This window comes from Sciurus carolinensis, chromosome 18, assembly GCF_902686445.1.
Source record: "Sciurus carolinensis chromosome 18, mSciCar1.2, whole genome shotgun sequence".
In the NCBI taxonomy this organism is placed as follows: Eukaryota; Metazoa; Chordata; class Mammalia; order Rodentia; family Sciuridae; genus Sciurus; species Sciurus carolinensis.
In genome coordinates, this window is record NC_062230.1 from 25,863,203 (window position 1) to 25,884,149 (window position 20,947).

Consider the following 20,947-nt stretch of genomic DNA (forward strand, 5'->3'; position numbering starts at 1 on the left):
TGCTGGCAAATGACATAAAGCCATTCTTCTTTATGGCTGAGTAATACTCCATTGTGTATGTAAACCATATTTTTTTAATCCATTCATCTGTTGAAGGGCACCTAAGTTGGTTCCATTGCTTAGCTATTGTAAACTGAGCTTCTGTAAACATTGATGTGGCTGCATCACTGTAGTATGCTGATTTAAAATCCTTTCAATATATACTGAGGAGTGGGATAACTAGGTCAAATGGTGGTTCCATTCCTAGTTTTTTGAGGAATCTCCACACTGCTTTCCAGAGTGGTTACACCATTTGCAGTCCTACCAGCAACATTTTTCCCCACATCCTCAGCAACATTTATTGTTACTTGTATTCTTGATAATTGCCATTCTGACTGGAGTGAGATGAAATCTCAGTGCAGTTTTAATTTGCACTTCTCTAATTGTTAGAGATGGTGAAGATTTTTCATATGTTTGTTGACCATTTGTATTTCTTCTGTGAAGTGTCTGTTTAGTTCCTTAGCCCATTTATTGATTGGTTTATATGGGGGGTGTTGGTGTTAAATTTTTTGAGTTCTTTATATATCCTGCAGATTAATGCTCTATCTGAGGTGTGGGTGACAGAGATTTCCTTCCATTTTGTAGCATCTCTCTTCATGTTCTTGATTGTTTCCTTTACTGTGAAGAAGCTTTTTAGTTTGATGCCATCCCATTTATTGATAAATTGATTTTACTTCTGGCATTTTAGGAGTCTTGTTAGGAAGTCAATTCCTGAGCCAATATGTTGGAGTATTGGGCCTATATTTTCTTCTAGTATGTGCAGGGTTTCTGGTCTAATACCTGGGCTAACATCATTCTAAATGGAGAAAAACTGAAAGCATTCCCTCTAAACAAGGAGCACGTCAGGGATGCCCACTTTCACTACTTTTGTTCAACATAGTCTTCATATCTCTAGCTAGAGCAATTAGACAAAAGAAAAAAGGAATATGAATAGGAAAAAATAAGAGCTAAAACTATTTGCTGATGACATAATTCTGATTTAGAAGACTCAAAAGTTCCACCAGAAAACTTCTAGAACTCATAAATGAATTCTGTGAAGTAGCAATATACACTCATAAATCAACTGTGTTCCTATACTACAATGACGAATCAGCTGAAAGAGAAATTAGGAAATCATCCCATTCACAACAGCCTCAAGGAAAAAAAACTTTGAAATCAATCTAACAAAAGAAGTGAAAGACCTCTACAATGAAAACTACAAAACACTCAGAAAGAAACTGAAGACAACCCTAGAAGATGGAAAGACCTCCTGCGTTCTTGGAGGGGTAGAATTAATATTGTCAAAATGACCATACTACCAAAAGTGCTATACAGATTCAATGTGATTCCCATCAAAATTCCAATGACATTCTTTATGGAAACAGAAAAAGCAGACATGAAATTCATTTGGAAAAATAAGAGGCCCAGAATAGCCAAAGCAGTACTTAGTGACAAAATTCCATGAAGCAGGAGACATCGCAATACCAGACATAAATTATACTATAGAGCTATAGTAACAAAAACAGCATGGTATTGACACCAAAACAGCTAAGATGACCAATGAAACAAAATAGAAGACACAGAAACAATCCCTAGTAGACAAAGGACCCATAAACATACATTGGGGAAAAGATAGCTTCTTTGCCAAATGGTGCTGGGAAAACTGGAAATCCATATGAAGTAGAATGAAATTTAACCCTCTCTCTTACCCTACAAAAAACTCAGCTCAAAGGGGATCAAGGACCTAGGTATTAAACTAGAAATCCTTCATTCTGTTTCTGTTTCCCTCTTGTCTATATTCTTCCTTAAGCAATTATTTTAGAGCAGGCCTCCTGGGAAAGATTTCTTTTAGTTTACTTTTAATTGATGTTTTTATTTCATCTTTGTTCCTATGGAATATTTTTTGCTAGATATAGATTTCTGGGTTCACAGATCTCTAAATTAATTAATTAATTAGTTAATTAATTATAGTTTGGCACAGGGATTGAACTCAGGGGGGTGCTTAATATGAGCCACACATAGTCCTTTGGTGAAGAATACGACCTGCTTCCCAGCATCCTGCCCTTAGCCCTCTGGACAGAAATTGGGTCCATTTCTCAAAGGAGGCTGAGACCCCAGAGCCGGGTGGCCTGTGAAATCCACTGGGACTAACAAGGATCTCAGCCTATCTGTCCTTTCTTGGGTATGAATTAGGCAACTCCAGGAGCCTCAGGCACAGTGAGCAGTAGGTGTTGTGGGTAAAGAGTCATTGTGGGAGATCCAAGATGGCGTACTGGAGGGAGGCGGCCTTCCTAGTTGCTCCATAACTCCGGTTTCAAGCAGAGGATATCTGTTTCTCGGTGAGGCAGTTTTTGCTGCTTATCGATCCCCTGGTGTTTACCCCATTTGTCTGCTGTGATGACCTGCAGTCTGCCAGCATATCGACGCGTTTTTTGAGTGCAGATTGCTCACTGTCAGGCGCCTATCATCTGCCATTTGCCTGCCTCTCGCCTGTCCATCGCCTGCCTTACACCTATCCATCAGCCAACGCACGAGGTTCACCTCCCAATCCTCCGACAAGAGTCAGCAAACTGATCGCCGACCGCCAGTGGAGCACCAGCTGCCTGCTGTTGCCTGAAAGTTCACTGTTACAGTACCTGCCGGTTAGATTACACGCGGCTGCCGCCATTTTGAGACAACAGCCAGACCCCATAGGACCACTGGCTGGACTGACTGAGCCCCGTCTCCAGGAGCCCTCAGCCCGATAGATCACTCCCTGCCTCTGGGGTCCTCACATCGACTGACTGCTCCCTGCCTCCAGGACCCCCAGACCAACTGACTGTGCCCTATCACCGGGACCCCAGACTGACTGATTGCACCCGGCCTCCAGGATCCCACAACCACACCAAACACACTGGACCTCTAGGACTCCTGCCTGACCAACCGTATCCCGTCTCCAGGACCTCCAGCTGACCACGTCCACCCCTGAGCTGCAGCTCCCCATTTGCCAACACATTTCGAAGCCAGAGCGGCCATCTTGGATAATCCTGGAAGCCGGAGCTCCGATCTTTGGGTGGGGCAAATCCCATCCTGTGATGCCTGCTGGAGGCTTGAAGCTCATTGTCAGGTACCTCTCATGCATCAGGCTACTGAACACTGGGAGGTTTCATTACTATATGACTGTTATACTGTAGATTTTCTTTTTTCTCCTTACTGAAAACGTATAAGTTTTTATTTCTTTACTTTTCTTGCTCTCTTTTCCTTCGTTTACCTGTTCCCTCAGAGTCTCTTTCTCCCTTTTTTGCATTCTAACATCAAATTTCTTTTGATTACACTCTCACACTTTCTATTTTCTAGAACTTCTGTATATTCTTTTCTTATCCCATTAACAGCCACATTCTACATCCCTCTGCATCCTCTTTGTCCTCCATTAGAAACTGCAGACCTTATTGCAAACCTGTTTGTTTTAGTGAAGATAATATTTGAACTCATTTTGTTTACTATGATAATTTTGTTATTGTCCCCATAGGAACTATTTGGTCTAGGATTGCATAGTGTCTGATTTGGGCACTGTTAATATTGATCTCCCCTTAAAGAAAGGGTTTTGGAAACCTATAGGGCCACTATAAGCCTACAGGGGGAAATATGCAACACCCTAGATCCGCACTGCTAGTGGGGAAGATACATGAACAACATGAAAAAACAAGGGAAGAAAATGATCCAAACAAATCTAGATTCCATATTAATAGAATCCAATGACAATATGTTAGAAGAAATTTCAGAAAAGGACTTCAGATTATACATGATTAAGATGATTCGCGAAGCAAAGGATGAGATAAGAGAGCAAATGCAGGCAATGAATGATAATACCAATAAGCTGAAAGAGCACCTGCAGGAAGCAAAAGATCATTTCAACAAAGAGATAGAGATTCTCAAAAAAAAAAACCAAACGGAAATCCTTGAAATGAAGGAGACAATAAACCAAATAAAAAACTCAATGGAAAGCATCACCAAAAGACTAGACCACTTGGTAGACAGAAGCTCAGACAATGAAGACAAAATAATTAATCTTGAAAATAAAGTTGCCCAAACCAAGAAGATGGTAAGAAATCATGAACAGAATCTCCAAGAACTATGGGACATCATGAAAAGACCAAATTTAAGAATTATTGGGATTGAGGAAGGCACAGAGATACAAACCAAAGGAATGAACAACCTATTCAATGAAATAATATCAGAAAATTTTCCAAACCTGAAGAATGAAATGGAAAATCAAGAGGCTTACAAAACACCAAATGCACAGAATCACAACAGATCCACACCAAGGCACATTAAAATGAAAATGCCTAACATTCAAAACAAAGGTAGGATTTTGAAGGCCGCGAGAGAAAAGCATCAGATTACATATAGGGGCAGACCAATATGGACAGCAGTCAACATATTTCAAGCTCTGAAAGAACATGGTTGCCAACCAAGAATCCTATACCCAGCAAAACTAACCTTCAGATTTGAAGATGAAATAAAATCCTTCCATGATAAACAAAAGTTAAAAGAATTTACAAATAGAAAGACTGCACTAAAAAATGTTCTCAACAAAATATTCCATGAGAAGGAAATGAAAAACAACAATGGAGGTCAGCAAAGGGAGGAACTACCTTAGAGAAAAACCACTCAAAGGAGAAACCAAGCTAACTTAAAAACCAAAAATAAGCCAAATGATTGGGAATACAAATCATATCTCAATAATAACCCTGAACGTTAATGGCCTAAACTCATCAATCAAAAGACATAGACTGGCAGAATGGATTAAAAAGAAAGACCCAACAATATGCTGCCTGCAAGAGACTCATCTCATAGAAAAAGACATCCACAGATTAAAGGTGAAAGGATGGGAAAAAACCTACCATGCACATGGACTCAGTAAAAAAGTGGGGGTTTCCATCCTTATATCAGATAAAGTGGACTTCAAGCCAAAGTTAGTCAGAAGGGATAAAGAAGGACATTTCATACTGCTTAAGGGAACCATAAATCAGGAAGATATAACGATCATAAATATTTATGCCTCAAACAATGGAGCATCCCTGTACATCAAACAAATCCTTCTCGATTTCAGGAATCACACAGACCACAACACAATAATTCTGGGTGACTTCAATGCACCGCTGTCACCACTAGATAGATCTTCCAAACAAAATCCAACTGAAGAAACCATAGAACTCAATAACACAATCAATAACCTAGACTTAATAGACATATATAGACTATTGCATCCATCAACAAACAGATTCATTTTCTTCTCAGCAGCACATGGAACCTTCTCAAAAATAGACCATATGTTATGCCACAAAGCAGCCCTTAGAAAATGCAAAAAAATAGAGATACTGCCTTGTGTTCTATCAGATCATAATGGACTGAGAGTAGAAATCAATGACAAAATAAAAAAGAGAAATTACTTCAACATCGGAGACTAAATAATATGCTATTGAATGAAACATGTATAACAAAAAACATCAGGGAGGAGATAAAAAAATTCTTAGAGGTCAATGAGAACAATGATACAACATATCAAAAACTCTGGAACACTATGAAAATAGTACTAAGAGGAAAATTCATTGCATGGAGCACATTCCAGAAAAGAATGAAAAGTCAACAACTAAATGACCTAACACTATAGCTCAAAGCCCTAGAAAAAGAAGAACAGAATAACAGCAAAAGTAGTAGAAGACAGGAAATAATTAAAATCAAAGCTGAAATCAATCAAATTGAAACAAAAGAAACTATTCAAAAAATTGACAAAACTAAAAGTTGGTTCTTTGAGAAAGTAAACAAAATAGACAAACTCTTAGCTACACTAACAAAGAGAAGGAGAGAGAAGACTCAAATTACTGAAATACATAATGCAAAAGGAAATATCACGAGACACCACTGAGATACAGAACATAATGAGAAGCTACTTTGAAAATCTGTGTTCCAACAAAATAGAAACGACTGAAGACATTGACAAATTTCTAGAGACATCTGCTCCTCCCAAACTGAACCAGGAGGACATACACAATTTAAACAGATCAATATCAAGCAATGAAATAGAAGAAGTCATTAAAAATCTACCATCCAAGAAAAGCCCAGGACCAGACGAATTCTCAGCCGGGTTCTACAAGACCTTCAAAGAAGAACTCATTCTAATACTTCTCAAAGTATTCCAGGAAATAGAAAAGGAGGGTGCACTACCAAACTCATTTCTATGAAGCTAATATCACCCTCATACCCAAACCAGGAAAAGACACATCAAGGAAAGAAAATTTTAGACTAATATCCTTGATGAATATAGATGCAAAGATCCTTAACAAAATATTGGCAAACTGTATCCAAAAACATATTAAGAAAATTGTGCACCACAATCAAGTGGGGTTCATCCCTGGAATGCAAGGATGGTTCAACATCCGTAATTCAATAAACGTAATCCATCATGTCAATAGACTTAAGGATCAGAATCACATGGTTATTTCAATTGACGCAGAAAAAGCGTTTGACAAAATACAACACCCCTTCATGCTCAAAACACTAGAAAGAACAGGGATAGTAGGAACATACCTGAACATTGTAAAGGCTATTTATGCTAAGCCCACCGCCAACATCATTCTTAATGGAGAAAAACTGAAACCATTCCCTTTAAAAACTAGAATAAGACAGGGATGTCCTCTTTCACCACTTCTATTCAACATTGTCCTAGAAACTCTAGCCAGAGCAATTAGGCAGACCAAAGAAATTAAAGGGATATGAATAGGAAAAGAGGAACTTAAGCTGTCACTATTTGTGGATGACATGATTCTATATTTAGAGGATTCAAAAACCTCCTCCAGAAAACTTCTAGACCTCATCAATGAATTCAGCAAAATAGCAGGCTATAAAATCAACACACATAAATCTAAAGCATTTTTAGACGCAAGCGACGAAACAGCTGAAAGGGAAATGAGGAAAACAACTCCATTTGTGACAGCCTCAAAAAAAATAAAATACTTGGGAATCAATCTAACCAAAGAGGTAAAAGATCTCTACAATGAAAACTACAAAACATTGAAGAAAGAAATTAAGGAAGACCTTAGAAGATGGAAAGATCTCCCATGTTCTTGGATAGGCAGAATTAATATTGTCAAAATGGCCATACTACCAAAAGTGCTATATAGATTCAATGCAATTCCAATTAAAATCCCAATGACATACCTTACAGAAATAGAGCAAGCAATCATGAAATTCATCTGGAAGAATAAGAAACCCAGAAGAGCTAAAGCAATCCTTACTTAGCAGGAAGAATGAAACAGGGGGTATCGCAATACCAGATCTTCAACTATACTACAAAGCAATAGTAACATAAAGCGGCATGGTATTGGCACCAAAATAGACAGGTAGATCAATGGTACAGAATAGAGGACACGGACACAAACCCAAGTCAATACAATTTTCTAATACTAGACAAAGGTGCCAAAAATATGCAATGGAGAAAAGATAGCCTCTTCAACAAATGGTGCTGGGAAAACTGGAAATCCATATGCAACAGAATGAAACTAAACCCCTATCTCTCACCCTGCACAAAAATCAACTCACAATGGATCAAGGACCTTGAAATCAGACCAGAGACCCTGCATCTTATAGAAGAAAAAGTAGGTCCAAATCTTCATCTTGTTGGCTTAGGAATTCCTTAACAGGACTCCCATAGCAGAAGAAATAAAAGCAAGAATCAATAACTGGGACAGATTCAAACTAAACAGCTTTCTCTCAGCAAAGGAAACTATCAGCAATGCGAACAGAGAGCCTACAGAGTGGGACAATATCTTTGCCACTCATACTTCAGATAGAGCACTAATTTCCAGAATATATAAAGAACTCAAAAAACTCTACAAGAAGAATACAAATAACCCAATCAACAAATGGGCTAAGGATATGAGCAGACACTTCACAGAAGAAGATCTACAAGCAATCAACAAACATATGAAAAAATGTTCACCGTCTTTAGTAATAAGAGAAATGCAATTCAAAACTACACTAAGATTCCATCTCACCCCAATTAGAATGGCGATTATCAAGAATACAAGCAGCAATAGGTGTTGGAGAGGATGTGGGGAAAAAGGTACACCCATACATTCCTGGTGGGGATGCAAATTAGTCCAGCCACTCTGGAAAGCAGTGTGGAGATTCCTTAGAAAACTTGGAATGGAACCACCATTTGACCCAGCTATCCCACTCCTCGGTCTATACCCGAAGGACTTAAAATCACATACTACAGAGATACGGCCACATCAATGTTCATAGCTGCTCAATTCACAATAGCCAGACTCTGAAACCAACCTAGATGCCCTTCAATTGATGAATGGATAAAGAAACTGTGGTATACATATACAATGGAATATTACTCAGCTCTAAAGAATAATAACATTATGGCATTTGCAGGCAAATGGATGAAATTGGAGAGTATCATGTTAAGTGAGATAAGCCAATCTCAAAAATCCAAAAGACGAATGATCTCACTGATAAGCGGATGATGACACATAATGGTGGATGGGAGGGGTCAAGAATGGAGGAAGGAGGGACTGTATAGAGGAAAAAGAGAGGTGGGAGGGGTGGGGGGAAGGAAAAAATTAACGGAATGAATCAACCATCATTACTTTATGTAAATGTATGATTATGCAAATGGTATGCTGTTACTCCATGTAAAAACAGAAAAAACATATATCCCATTTGTTTACAATAAATTGAAAAAAAAGAAAAAAAAAGAAAAAAAATATGAGCCACATTCCCAGCCCTTTTTTTAAAAAAAAATTTTTTTTTTTTTTTTTTGAGACAGGGTCTTGCTAAGTTGCTTACGGCCTCACTAAGTTGGTGAGCCTGGCTTTGAACTTATGATCCTCCTGCCTCAGCCTCCTAACCATGCCTAGCCACAGATTTTTTTTTTAAAAAAACACTGAAAAAATTATTGTCATTTCCTTCTGGCTCCCATCATTTGTATTATAAAGTTTAGTGAAATTGTGCTGTAAGTAATGCATCATTTTCCTTTCTCTGCTTTCAAAATTTTTTTTTTCCAAAGCTTATGTTTTTGGGAGTGATTTTTTTTGGTTTATCCTGCTTGAAATTCCATGAGTTTCTTGAAAGTGTAAGTTTATAATTTTGTCAAGTTTTGAAAGTTTCCAAATATTTTTATGTACCTCATTTTTTTTTTCTCTTCTCGATCTTCCATCATAAAGATTTTAGATCATTTGTTACTTCCCTACAGGTCCCTGGGGCTGCTATTCCCCACCCCCATCTTTTCTTCCATTTATCTACCTACAAATTCATTAATTCTTTTCTATTTTATTCTTCTGGTAATGATTCCATCAAGTGAGGGTTTTTTAAAAAATTTTTTTAGGAATGGTGAAATCAACTGTAAATTCGTTCACACAATGGGATATTGTACAGCAGTTAAAATGATCAAAGCTAACCAAATCTATATGTAAAAACGTGAGAATAAAATGTTATAATGTTGAATGAAAAATATCTGGTGGCAAATTATAAATTTAATGTTCAATGGCATTTATATAAGTTAAAGACATACAAAAGCAATGACACAAAAGCAATGCTGTATATTGTTTATGGAATCATACAAATGTAACAAAAGTGTATGGATATAATACATATGTATTCAAAGACTTTTTTGGGGGGAGAGAGCAGAGAAAGGGAAGAGAAAAGTGGGGTTTTTGCTATAACTAATGTTTTCTGTTAAAAATAATTCTGTACCAAGTAAAGCAAATAGTTAACCTGTACTGATTCTGGGCTATAATTCAAGGTCATCTGTTATTTTAGAATATTTAAAATATTTAATAAAAATTTTCAAAAGATCAGCAATTATAATCAAAGGAAGTATTCTGACATTACAAGGGGGTACTCCATAAACATCAATACAACAGGAGAGGAAGTAACCAAGAACTGCAGAGGCAAAGTCGCTGGAAGGGTTGTATTTTAAGGCATGTCAGGAATACATAGAATCTGAAGAAACAAAAAGAGTTTCTGTTTATGTAGAATGTCTATGATGCATTATCACAAGGTAAAGGCTAAAATGAAGCAGAATGCATTAATTCTGTGAATATGCCATTTCTAGAAACAAAGGTCCTTGCTGAACAGAGCATGCCTATGTGGTCAAACTGCTTTCATTAACTCAAATGCCTTGGTATCACTCATGCAATATCAAGCAACTATCTAAACTTAAGAACTTTAACAGAGTAAATGTTCCTCAGCGTCTACTTGCCTTAATGAATAGGAACAAAGTCATCAAACTGATGGTAATCAAAAGTGTCAAGAAGAATGTGACAAAATCAGCACCCCAGACCTGCCAGCGTGTCAGTCCCATTATTAGAAGGTAATCCTGTGGGAGACAGAATTGAGAGGTTAACAGCAAACCCATATAAATACATGACCCAAATCTTCTCTGGATCTTTTTTTTTTAATTATTTTATTGTATTTACTAGAATAAATGTTGCTTTGTACACATACACATAAACACAGATTTACAACACATACACAGAAAACCACAAGCAATTACATTTGAGGTAGAACTGTTCATGGGTTTTAACCAAATGAAATCTCAAATCACAACTATCTTAGTTTGTTCAACAATTACTATTAGAATCATCTCTGAACATTATAAAAACAGAAAAAGCCCTTTTTTCTAAATATAAATTTCTCTCCATTCCTAAATGCAACTATTAAATTGTATACCAAATTAAGTATTATGTAAGCAACAACTGCATGATAAACTGTTAACAATTTCTAAGGGAGAAATTTCCACTTTTTCTGTTTTCTTTCCTATGAGCCCTCACCACCAGCTTTTGCTAAGGATTCCATTTATATTTGTCCAGCACATCTTATTCATATTCTACCTGTGGAAAATCAGACATAACCGCTGCATTTCTAAGTAAATATGATACCATAAGAAATATGATACTATGTGGCTAAAGAGTTTACTTTTATTACAATTTTCAATTAGTACAAAATGCTTAAAAGAAGGCCACTTAGAGAGAAGGGAAGCCCATGGAAGGTATAATAGCGACTAAACGCAGAAACATATAAATCAATACATCTGGAGTGTCCAGTTACAATAAAGCAGGATCAAATGACCTACTGTGACAATCAGTAACATTGATAACTGAGAGAAAACACTGCTAGTTGAGTTAAAGAGAGATGCTTCCTTTGGAATAAAGGAAGGTTAAACATTGTACTTAAACTGTTATGTTAATGTGCATTAATTTTGAACTGTAGCATGAATGCTTATCTTTGCTCATTTACATTGTATTAATAAAAAAGAGGAATTAATGGTTAATGAAAAACAACAACACAAAAACCCCAGCATCATTGCTTTCCTAGTGGAAAAAATAGGAGAAATTCAACTATTCTCAAATGTAGAATGGGTAAATAATTTGTGGTGTATTAATATACTGGAGTATTATGCAAGAGAAAAAAAGAATGAAATAATGCATCCAACATTAAATGAAAAGAGAAAATAGAATAATATATATAATTGAAATATAATAACATTCATAAAATTAAGTAATATAATATTTGGAGATACATCTGGTAAAATCATGAAGAAAAGCAAGACAATTACATAAAATTCTTCAAAGGTACTGATAATATGTTCTGTATAACTATCATTATAAACTACATATGGACATACACTATTTTGTATGCAATTTTAACTTGAAAAGAAGTGAAAAAACAATACATGTGACTCAGAAAAGAGATGCCAAAGTCATGGTCACACTGTTCTAGGAAGACAGGATCTAGTAAAAAATGTTCCACCAAGTTTATCTTCTTGGGGAACATATTGGAAATTAAACATGACTGCATTCGTCTACAGAATCTATAATTCAATAATTTCCTTTTATGGTCTGGTGGCAATTAAAATGATCACAAAAAGTAGGGACCCATCAATATGTATAAATGCATTTCTACTGTCATGTACAACTAATTAGAAAAAAATAGGGAGACTGCCATGAAAAGATTGAAAAATGTTTTCAATTTTTCAGTGAGGAATGAGAAGTTCAAAAGGTGACAAATCAAATGATTAAGGTAAATATGGACTCCTATACCAAATCCTGAAATAGATTTTAGCCAATTACCCAGTTTGTGAGTCATTCTGAATGTCTTTCATCCTTTTTATTCCATATCCAATTACCAAATTCTTTTGGTTTTTAAAATACCTTTCAATCTGTTCCCACCCAGTTTAACGTCACCATCATCTTCTCCTATCTGGATTATCTGAATAGCTTACTATTCCCATTTTTGCCACTTTTCAATTCTTGAATGACATTTAAAAATGTAAATTTAATGCCATTTCCTTACTCAAAAACCTTTTAGTAGTATCCCATACGTCTTAGAAAAAATTTAATATCCTTAACCTGTACTACAAAGTCATGCTTTACACCTCCTTGTAATCTTATGTGGCTATTTTCTTGCCTCTGTACTTTTGTCAAATTCACCTTCTTTCAAATGTTTGAGTACCCCATAATTCCTTCATTTCTCACAACCCTGGAACAGCCATCCTCTGTTAAAGAGGAGCTTTAAAATATCTTCCTTCTCCCCTTGCACCTAAAGATAGAATAAATTCTATGACTCTACTAAATTCTCTATTCAAGCAAAAAGCTGGAGAATCTGGTTCTTTAATTAACATTAGTTTTCTCCTTCTTGTTCAGGACTGTCTACATGGGAATTCTGGATCTGGGAAGAAGACATATCACAAACTCACAAAATTTAAATATACCTAAAAGATATAAAACTATTGTAGCAAGTTAATTAACTTGATGTTCATACAGCATTAAAAGTTAGGTGGCAATGCCAGCATTTAAAACTGATTCTATTTATTCCTGAGTCTCCATCTATTAAAACATATTCTTACACTAAAATCACCTCATGACGAAGCTTTCTAAAGGAACAGCACATGGGCTGGGGTTGTAGCTCAGTGGTAGAGCACTTGCCTAACGTGTGAGGCACTGGGTTCAATCCTCAGCACCACATAAAAATAAATGAATAAAATAAAGGTATTGTGTCCATCTACAACTAAAAATATTTATAAAAAAAGAAACAGAGCACAAGAACTTGTACAGCTCAAGTAACAATTTAAGGAATGACACAATGCTGTTATTAATAGGAATTTTAGATGGTCCATAGGTCAAGTAAACCAATTTAAAATATGTGAAAATGAATTCAATATAGGAATAACATTTACCAATAAAAAATCAGCATTACATAAATTCAAATAATGAAGGTTCCAGGAGAAGAGCTGGATTAAGATAGTTATAGTAGGACCTGTAACAGGTTGAATTGCCTTTACTGTTGTCCTACTAATACCTAACTGATGTTAGTAATAGATAATGCTAAGCAGCACCAAACTGGAGATTTCTCCTTGCAGATGTTTTAAATTTAAATAAAAATTAGGAGTTACCTTTAATTTTGTTTCCTTTTCCTGAACAATGGTATGGAGTATTGTGAGTACAGTTAATGAGAAGATAAATAAGATCATTGGGGGCCATATCTGACTGAGGTATGTAAGAAAGTTGTCATCAAGGAATGCTGGAAATGGAAATCGTTTTATAAAAACAGTCGTGTGTTTAACAATTTCTGCGGATGCTTCTTTTGCATGATACTTCATGATGGCTTTGTCCACAGCATGTTGTACAGCCAGGAATCCTTCTCTGATATATCCTGAATGTGAAGCATACATAGTAAGTGACATACACAGGTGTAAAGCAACTGGCAATATAAGTAGACCAGTGTTTTCAAACACTGAACAATTAGTATAGTGAGGTATTGCTATCCCTTTCACTGTCAGTCACCCTCGTCCCTGTAATGCCTAAAACTGGGCTTTGAACTTCTTAATGATTCTAGTTAACTACATCTACTTCCCAATCCATGAATTTCTCCATGCAATTTTTATTTAAGTGCTCACTGAACACATGAAGGAAAATATTAATGATGGCAGAACTTCCAAACTTCAGCTAAAATGACTTACTATTTTACTAGAGCATAATTACAAATATTAATCTATATTAGCATTTTTGAAACCTCTTTCTTAAAATTACAAGCTTCCCTAAAAATTGTTTCTTCTGTTGAGGAGTAAGAAGTAACAAGGAAAACAGTCTCTGTAAAGCCTATTATCATTGCTAATTGTAAAAAAAAGAGATCTCTTTGGGCCCATTTTCTTTAGTAGAGATTTTAAACTTGTCTTTATCATTACATGAATCCAAGAATGTATTGGGTTTACAGTTTTCTGTAAGAAAATTACAATGAATTTTCAGAACGAAACCAGATTTTAAATGGAGAGTAGATTCTAATAATTTTAGTCTGAGTTCTGGTGGAAACAGAGACAACCATGAAAAAATAATAAAATAGCTTTTCTTTTCCATACCCAGAAAAAATAGTATGTTCCTAGTAACCTGTCTTCATTTCTCTTATCTGTTACTCTTCCTAGGACAAGGCTTTTGTTTTTTTTAAACTGTTATTTTATTTTATTAATGATTGCTCTAAGGCTTATGATATACATCTTTTCAAAATTGAATTCAGATTTATACTAATTTATTCTAGTGATATAGATACTTGTCTATAGCTCCATTCCCTCTCCATTTCTATGCTATCATTGTTATACATATTATGTTACAAACCTAACAAAACATTTTTATAATTATTGCTTTATATAATCTTGTCTCTTAAGCTAAGAAAGGGGAGAGCACAAAATAAAGTTTATTTATTTATTTATTTATTTATTTAGTGATACTGGGAATTGAATCCTGTGACACTCTTAGAGCTACACCCCAGTCCTATTTTTTGAGACAGGGTCTTGCTAAGTTGGCCAGGCTGACCTTGACCTTGTGTGCTGTGTCCAGCAAGTTTATTTTTATATTTACTGTATACACTATGTTTGTTATATTTGTCTCTTCATTTCCTCAAGTGGATTCAAACAGAAATCTACTTTTCATTCTTAATATTAACACAGCTTCCTTCCAGTTCCATTCTTTATGGTGCTACTGTGAAATATATTACATGTATTACATTTTATATGTTATGAACTTAATATGATTTTATAGAGAAAAAATTTTAAGATTTTCTTATTTAAAAACATTTGTTCTTTTTAGTTATACTTGACAGTAGAATGTATTTTGACATATTACACATATATGGAATAAAACTTCCCATTCTTCTGGTTGTACATAATGTGGAATTACATTGGTCAAGTACTCACATGACCATAGGAAAGTAAAGTCCATTCAGTCTGCTGTCTTTCCTATTCTTATCCCCCCTCCTTTCCCTTCATTCCCCTTTGTCTAATCCAAAGTACTTCTATTCTTCCCTACCCACCACCTTCTTAATATGAGTTAGCATTTGCATATCAAAGAGAATATTTGGCCTTTGGTTTTTGGGGATTGGTTTATTTAATTTAGCATGATATTCTCAAGTTCCATCCATTTATCAGCAAATGCCATAAAATTCATTTTCTCTTTTTGGCTGAGTAATATTCCACTATGTGCATATACCACATTTTCCTTCTTCATTCATCTGTTGAAGGGCACCTTGGTTTCATAGTTTAATATTAGCTACACTTTGAAGAGTTTAATAATATTTGCAAATCACTAATAGTTTATGAGACGGAACAATTTATTTCTTCCAGCTAGATGCAGTAGGTGATGTGGCTTTTGGAAAGGATTTATATAAAGGTAGTAATATGATCCAATTCAGAAATCAGAACCTTTGATTTCACCCACCAAATCAATATAAGCTACAATGTCTTGAATATATCCAGAATATTTTACTAGTTCTCAGAATGGCTATCTTCTAGAAGCAAATAATTTTCTTCTTGGATCCTGTTTCTAACTTTGAGTGTGTGTGTGTGTGTGTGTGTGTGTGTGTGTATGTATAACAACCAATCTAAATTCATATCAATAAACTAACATTTCCAAAATTAATTAAAGAGAGACTTCTTTGTGGCTTGGAAAAGAAGTAATGAAACAAGAAAAAGTTGTTTAAACTAACTCAAGTCTACTCACCAGGAACACCTCCATCGGGCTCCAAGGGGTTCCTGGGCCCTTGTGAGAGGTAAACTGGAAAAAGACGATCCGTGCACCAGCCATGATCCTCCTTTGGAATCACCAAAAGTCTTGTAGATCGTGAGGTATTTCTCAATAAATAACTGAAACGCAAGTGGTACCTAACCTATGAGATAATATAGGAAGAAAATCATTTCTGTGAGATACTAAAGTTAAGCAAAAAACAATTAAAGTTTGGAGGGCAATGCTACATGATTATAAAACAAAGTTCTACCCTCAGTATCAAATGTTGGTGAGGGTTTACGATGCCAGGAAACTTGTTAAGCACTTAACCCACAGCAGATATCCATAAGATATATAACCAAATGTCCTATTCTCTTAAAATCCATCAAAGTAGCTGATATTTTTAAAGTTCCACAATACTTGTACGTGCATCTATTTGCCCTTTTATATCTTTTCATAACAAACATACTTGATTAAAAACAGGAGTTATTTCCATGGTATCTGAGAGTAGTACAAATCTTCTCTATCTTGATCCTTCCCCCAAAGATGAATCAGAATCAAGGACAAGAGGGTCCATCACCCAGGGGGACTATTTGTGTGCACTAGGGAGATCTGAGACACTCATGTGACAGTGGGCAGTCACCATGCCAATTCAAAAGGATGATATATACAAATACGTTTCTTTTTTCTTTCTTATTTTTCTTCTGTTTCTTTTCACATGGCTGGCACTTGGGCCTTCTTGCTTGGCACTTGGTAACTTCTTCCTTCTGTCATTTCTGGACTCACTCTTGGGATCTAGATTCTTGGGTATGGACTGGGACCTATATACCCCATCAAAGAAACTTCAGGAACTTTACTTTCTATTTTCTCCCATAAAGCTGGATTAGTGGATCTGGAAGAAGCTTGAGGTGAACCACCTTGGTAATCTCTGACCAAGTTATTTCTCTTGAAATGTGTTTCTGTTTCCTGTTAGAATCAGCACTAAACCTCAGACTTGGGCATGGTCCCTGGGATAATAACAGACCTGGCTGACCTGTACACAGTACTTTGGTTATTGGCCATCAAGGTGATCTGATTTAAGTATTATATAAGATATAGTCTATTGTAAAATGATTCAGTGAGTTTATAGCCAAAGGTCTACTTATAATAGTATAAGCTCTTATAGATGTTATCAATTACTATACACCTAAGCCACATGATATGTACTGTCATACATGTGTTCACAGTTTACTGAAATGTAGTTATGTAGCATATGAGGTGTATTAAAAACTGGACTCGACAGCCCATTAAAAAGATTGTACTCCATGACCAAGTGATATTTATCTCTGGGATGCAACACACACAAGTAATTTAATGTGATATAACCCATTAACAGAATGAAGGACAAAAATTAATCATTTCACTAAATGGACCTTTATTTATGTGTGGTGCTGAGAACTGAACCCAGTGCCTCACACATGTAAGTGCTCTTCCACTGAGCTACAACTCCAGCCCGCAATAGATGGAGAAAATAATTTGATTAAATTCAACACTGTTACCATGACAAAAACTACCAGTAGGTATAGAAGGAATTTACCTTAACATGATAAAAAGCCACAAACAAACAAACAAACAAAAAAACCCCAAGGTCAGCATTATACTCAGTGATGACAAACTGGAAGTCTCATTCTCTTCTATTCAAAACACATCCACAGATGAACGAAGCAGGAAATTGTGGTATTTACATACACAGTGGAATATTATTTAGCCTTAAATAAGAAAATCTCACTATGACGACAAGGATGAATCTAGAGAACATTATGGTAAGTGAAATAATCTAGTCAGAGAAGGATAAATCCTTCACTATTACACTTAGGTACCTAAAATAGTTCAACTTACAGAAGAAAGAATGGAAGGTAACTTCCAGGTTCTGGGGTAAAGGGGAAATGGGGAGTCATCATTTAATAGGTTTAAGTTTCAGATCTCCAAAATGAAAAAATTCTGTGTATCTACTGTACAACATTGTGCCTACAGTCAATAATACGTAAAAAGGTACCTTCTTAACAAGAAGGTAATCTTGAGTTAAGGGTTCTTACCACAATAACAAAAGTCCAAAGAGGCACATCTAGATATTCAAGTCAAACTGCTAAAAAATAGAATAAAAAAAATTTAAAGCAACCAGAGAGAAAAATATACATTGTATATGACTTCTGATTTCTCATATGAAACAGTGAAGGTCTGACAATAATGGTGGAACATCTTTACAGTCCTGGAAAGAAAGTCAACCCAGAATTCTTTATTAAGTGAAAATATCCTTCAAAAATGACATTTTCAGATAAACTAAAGCTAAGGAAATTGATTACTAGAAGATCTATACTTCAAGAAATGCTAAGAGAAGCTTTTCAGATTAAGGGAAATGACATCAGATGGAAAGTCAAATACACATGAAAGATAAAGAGCATTAGAAATGTAACAATGCAAATAAATAATAATAAAGATTACTTCCAGATTAAATAAGGAATTAAATGTCAAAAGCACAACTTTAAAAAATTTTGAAAGAAAATACAAATATCTCATTAACTCCTGAATAAGTTCTTGGGCTGGGGTTGTGGCTCAGTGGTAGAGCGCTTGCCTTGCATGTGTGAAGCACTGGATTTGATTCTCAGCACCACATGTAAATGAATAAAGGTCTATCAACACCTAAATAAACATAAAAAATAGTTCTTAAGACATAAAAAATGATAGAAAACTCATTTAAAAGATGCTCAACCTCATTAGTAAGTAGGAAAATTCAAATTAAGGCCAAAGTTACATATTATACCTAGTTGAGTAAGATATTTGGTAACAACAGGAGTTCAATACTTCCACACCTTATGAGCTATAATTGCATTTCTGGGTACAGATATTCAAGAGAAACTATCACACATTTAGAAGTACAGTAGAAGACATTACTAAGACAATTTTGACACATTAGAAGAACCCCAAACTGAATATATCTTTGATACTTTGATACTGACAGAAGAATGGCTAGTGATAGTGCTATATCTTAATAAACAGATTATTACAATCATGAAAAGGATAAGTTATAGCTATATTTAACAACATGAATGAATGTTAGAAATTTCAGTTTAAGTTTAAAAGTGACTACCTAAAGATGCCTATTTTTTAAGAGTTCAAAAATAAGAAAAACTAAATTATATGTTAATTGGAAACAGACACCAAAAAAAGCTAAGAAGGAGGAAATATAATTTATCATCAGTTAAAAAAAAACTACCTGGATATGAACTAGCAGAACATGAACAGAATTTATATGCTAAAAACTATAGAACACCAACAAACTAGAAAAGAATGAACAAATCAAACCCCAAATTAGTACAAGATCAGAGAAGAGACAAAAGTAAGATTGTACAACATTGAAATGATCCACACCTGACAAAGTTTTAGCTAGGAGAGAGAAGACAAAATCAGTGATAAAAAATGAGAAATTAACAATTGGTATCACTTAAATACAAGGGACCATGAACAAGTATATGCCAACAAATTGGATAAGTTACTAGACATACAAAACCTATCAAGACTGAAATAAGTTATATATGCTAAACCCAAGGCCGACATCATTCTAAATGGAGAAAAACTGAAAGCATTCCCTCTAAAAACTGGAACAAGACAGGAATGCCCTCTTTTACCACTCCTATTCAGAATAGTCTTTGAAACCCTAGCCAGAGCAATTAGACAAAAGAAATTAAAGGGATATGAATAACAAAAGAAGAGCTCCAACTATCCCTATAGGTGATAACATGAGTCTGTATTCAGAAGACCCCCCAAAAACTTTACTTTTAAGCTCCTAAGAACTCAAAAACAGATTCAGCAAAGTAGCAGAGTTTAAAATCAATACCAATAAATCAACTACATTTCCATACACCAAGGATAATATCAGCTGAAAGAGAAATCAGGAAAACTATCCCCTTTCAATAGCCTCAAAAAAATATTTGGGACTCAACCTAAAAAAAGAAGTGAAAGATCTCTACAATGAAAACTACAGAACACTAAAAAAAGAAATTGAAGACCTTAGAAAACAGAAAGATCTCTCCCATGTTCCTGGATAGGCAGAATAAAATTATCAAAATGACCATATTACCAAAAGTGCTATACAGATTCATTGCAATTCCTATAAAGATTCCAATGACATTCTTCACAGAAATCAAAAAAAGGCAATCACGAAATTCATTTGGAAAAATAAGAGGCTCCGAATAGCCAAAGCAATCCTTACAACAAAAAGTGATACAGGAGACATCACACTATCAGACCTTAAATTATACTACAGGGCTGTAGTAACAAAAACAGCATGGTATGGGCACCAAAAGAGACATGAAGTCCAAAGGAACAAAAGACACAGAGACACAGCCACAAAAATTCAGTTATCTCATCCTAGACAAAGGAGCCACAAACATACACTGGAGAAAAGACAGCCTCTTCAATAAATGATGCTGGGAAAACTGGAAATTCATATGTAATAGAATGAAATTGAACCCCTATATCTTGGTCTACACAAAACTTGACTTTAAGTGGATCGAAGACCTAGGCATTAGACCAGAGACCTGCACTTACCAGAAGGCCCAACACTCCAACATGTTGGTTTGAAAACCAACTCCCCAACAAGACTCTCAAAGTGCGAGAAATAAAATCAAGAATCAATAAATGGGATGGTATCAAACTGAAAAGCTTCTTTATAGCAAAAGAAACAATCAAGAATGCTAATACAAATCCTACAGAATGGCAGAAAATATTCACCACTGATACCCCAGAAAAGGCATTAATTTCCAGGATACAGAAAGCACTCAAAAAAACTGAACACCAGAAAAATAAATAACCCAATCAATAAATGGGCAAAGGAACTGAACAAACAC

At 35.3% G+C, this 20,947-nt stretch overlaps 1 protein-coding gene across 1 annotated transcript in view; it reads right to left on the reverse strand.

The window, feature by feature from the left end:
- The window catches only part of LOC124969944 (phospholipid-transporting ATPase ABCA3-like), an 87,392-nt gene that overhangs the window by 57,971 nt on the left and 8,474 nt on the right, over positions 1-20,947 (reverse strand). The window contains 3 exon segments of the mRNA XM_047532947.1: positions 10,271-10,387; positions 13,463-13,722; positions 16,059-16,224. Coding sequence (XP_047388903.1) covers positions 10,271-10,387; positions 13,463-13,722; positions 16,059-16,224 — 543 coding nt within the window.